The sequence below is a fragment of the Polypterus senegalus genome, unplaced genomic scaffold, assembly GCF_016835505.1.
Source record: "Polypterus senegalus isolate Bchr_013 unplaced genomic scaffold, ASM1683550v1 scaffold_9484, whole genome shotgun sequence".
NCBI classification, from domain to species: Eukaryota; Metazoa; Chordata; class Cladistia; order Polypteriformes; family Polypteridae; genus Polypterus; species Polypterus senegalus.
Window position 1 is genome coordinate 4118 of NW_024379438.1, and position 2886 is coordinate 7003.

Genomic DNA, 2886 nt, shown 5'->3' on the forward strand with positions numbered 1-2886 from the left:
AGATCCATAAACTTAAGAGAGAGATCCAAAGACATAACAAACCAGGCCAGCCGATGACTGACAAAGTTAAAAACCTTCACTTAACTGTGTATTTCCTGGCCATATTTCACAGTTTTAGTAACTGAATTGTTCACCTTTATTAGCTACGGTGACTGCAGATTATGTCACATAGAAGGTTGATTGGTCTTGTGTGAAAACATGCAGTGGCTCATTTTTCAAAAGTTCAGTCTTTTAATCTAAAAGTATTTCATTTGTCTCTCACATCATGAACAGTCGACTTAGTCCCTTTAAAAAGAAAGACAAGACCACAATTAAGACATCAGTCAGATAGGCAGAGCTTCGTGACTCAAGTGAGATTAAGTTTACACCCATGAAGGAAACCCCCCTGGTTTATCTGGCATCTTGACCACCCCTGTGAACTCCTTCTCACCTCCCTAAAAACACTCATTTTATGGAAACTGCGCATTTCTGTGCTCATCATGTATATTATGTTGTATATTTTTTGATTTGCTTGGATGTTTACGTTTCAAAAAGGCTTTTTCTGCAGCACATACACTGTAGTACAAGCTGGAAACCTTTATTTTTATTTTAATGTGAGCTAAATCAACGTGTAAATATACCCTAAGTATTAGACATAATCAGATAAGTGTCTACCTAACTATTTAAAACATAAATCACAACGACATACTGATTATTGATTATAATTGTGGCATCCTAGAGTAGGAACCAACCCTGGGTCAGACATTACAGGGCCCACTTTTAAACACACACACACACTTGGCTAATGAACACACACACACACACTTGGCTAATGTAGAGTTGTCAGTTAACTGGACAGATGTGGTACACAAGCCTTATGGATGTCGGGGAAACACCAAAGTACTCGAAGAAAATCCACACAGACTGCTTTTCCAGAGTGAGCTGGAGAAAAAACAGTTCTTGGGTGAGACTCGTGGCCGAGTTTTATTTTAATTTGTGCTTTCACTTTCTCCTGTTCTCAGTTTTCCAAAATTCAGACCTCCTGAATGAGAGTCATACAATCAAACAAAACTGGGGAAAGCATTGAGTTTTGGCTATGTGTCATTTTATCATCTAACCCGTAATCTTCTTTTTTTCAGAATGGATGCAGATTTGTAAAGCAGCTGGTGAGTACTTGTGTTTTAACTTTTAAAATGCAAAAAACTGTAATAATACATCAAAGTTGAAAAACCCAAGGGAGCAAAGCCTGGAGTCTACATGTGAGTACATCTTGTGTGGCTTCTCTGTCTGTTTAGTTATGGAGTACACTTGTCCTGTGACTGCCACACACAGCAGATACTGAATGAGATCAGGGGGTCAACGTCTGTCAATTGTGTTTTTCAAAGGAGTTACAATTCTGAACAAACTTTATTACAAGAATTACTTAAATGTTCATGACAAATGGGGCAAGATTTCCATCAAAAGTATCCATCTGCCCAGAAAATTGTAGGATTCATCACCTTGTGATTGTCCATTAGTTGCTCTGACCCTTTCACTCCCATCTCTCTCTTCAGCTCGTGTGACTCTGGACCCTGAAACTGCACACCCCCGCCTTGTCGTGTCTGCAGATGGTCGTTGTGTACGAGATCAGCATAAAGATCAGAACGTCTCTGACACTCCACTCAGGTTTGACACCTGGCACTTTGTCCTGGGGAGGGAGAGTTTCACCTCAGGACAGCACTACTGGGAGGTGGATGTGAAGGAGAGGACTTGGTGGTATTTGGGTGTCGTCAGTGAGTCTGCACAGAGGAAAGGACGAGTGAGTCTGAAACCTCAGTCAGGATACTGGATTGTGAGGCTGTATAGTGATGAGCTGACTGCACTGACTGACCCTGAGACCCCACTGCGACTGAAAGCGATACCCCAGAAGGTAGGGATGTACCTGGATTGTGATGAGGGGCGCCTCTCATTTTACAGTGTGGAGGACCGCTGGCACATCCACACCTTCAATGGAGGCGTCACTGGGAAACTGTATCCACTGTTTGATCCTGGAGTTGACGGAGAAGAGCTTGAGATCCTGCAGCCTGGAGATGAAACAAACCACTCTGTCCAGCACAAGGAAGTTGTCTAATGGTGCTTGCGATTATTCTCTAAATTGAACTCTGTCATTGTACACTTAAGATTCTTGTGGAATACCATTTTTTAAACATTTTTCATGAAAATAACAAAAACAAAGTGTTTTGAAAGGTAACAGCGATATTTCTGATGCTGACACGTTAAATAAACACAATGAACTGTGGGCTCATTCTGAGATTGGGTTAACTATTTTAAAAGTCGAGTGTTTTTAATTTTTTATGTACTTCATCAAAGAGACATTTTTGTTTATTAAATATTTTTTCAGGGTGGTGTGTGTGACAGAGGTTTGCTCAGACTGCCACACCGCTGTTTGTACAGGCAGCACATTAATAGACAAGTGTATGAGTCTCTGGCCATTTTAATAGCTTGGACTAAATAATGAGGACCAGTTTGCTGATGGGTATGGCTATCTGATATGTAAACAAAAAAATATACAAAAAAATACAAAATATATACAGTATACTGAAGTGACACTCAAAGGTAAATATGAAACAGTAAACTAATCTGTAATTGAAGTCATACAGTTTTTTTCCCTGTATTTAAGGATAGGCGACATGCAAGAGAGGGTTGATTTAATTACCACATTTCTTTGTTATTAACAGATTTACATTAGCTCTAACTGAGGCTTTTTAAACTTTGGAGGAAAAGTACCCTTTATTGATGGTTTGGTTTAATAACATAGTGCAGGGGTGGGCAAACCTTTTGGCTCAGGGGCCACATTGACTTTTAAAATTTGACAGACGGCTGGGCCAGCACTAGATGCATACAAATCAAACATAAAAATAAAAAAGG

At 39.9% G+C, this 2886-nt stretch overlaps 1 protein-coding gene across 1 annotated transcript; it reads left to right on the forward strand.

The window, feature by feature from the left end:
* The first annotated feature begins 802 nt into the window (after positions 1-802).
* LOC120519907 (E3 ubiquitin-protein ligase TRIM39-like) lies at positions 803-2609 on the forward strand. The gene is made up of 2 exons (XM_039742659.1): positions 803-1145; positions 1533-2609. Exons 1-2 carry the CDS (start codon positions 1124-1126, stop codon positions 2087-2089), a joined length of 579 nt encoding a protein of 192 aa, XP_039598593.1. The 5' UTR covers positions 803-1123; the 3' UTR covers positions 2090-2609.
* The last annotated feature ends 277 nt before the right edge of the window (positions 2610-2886 follow it).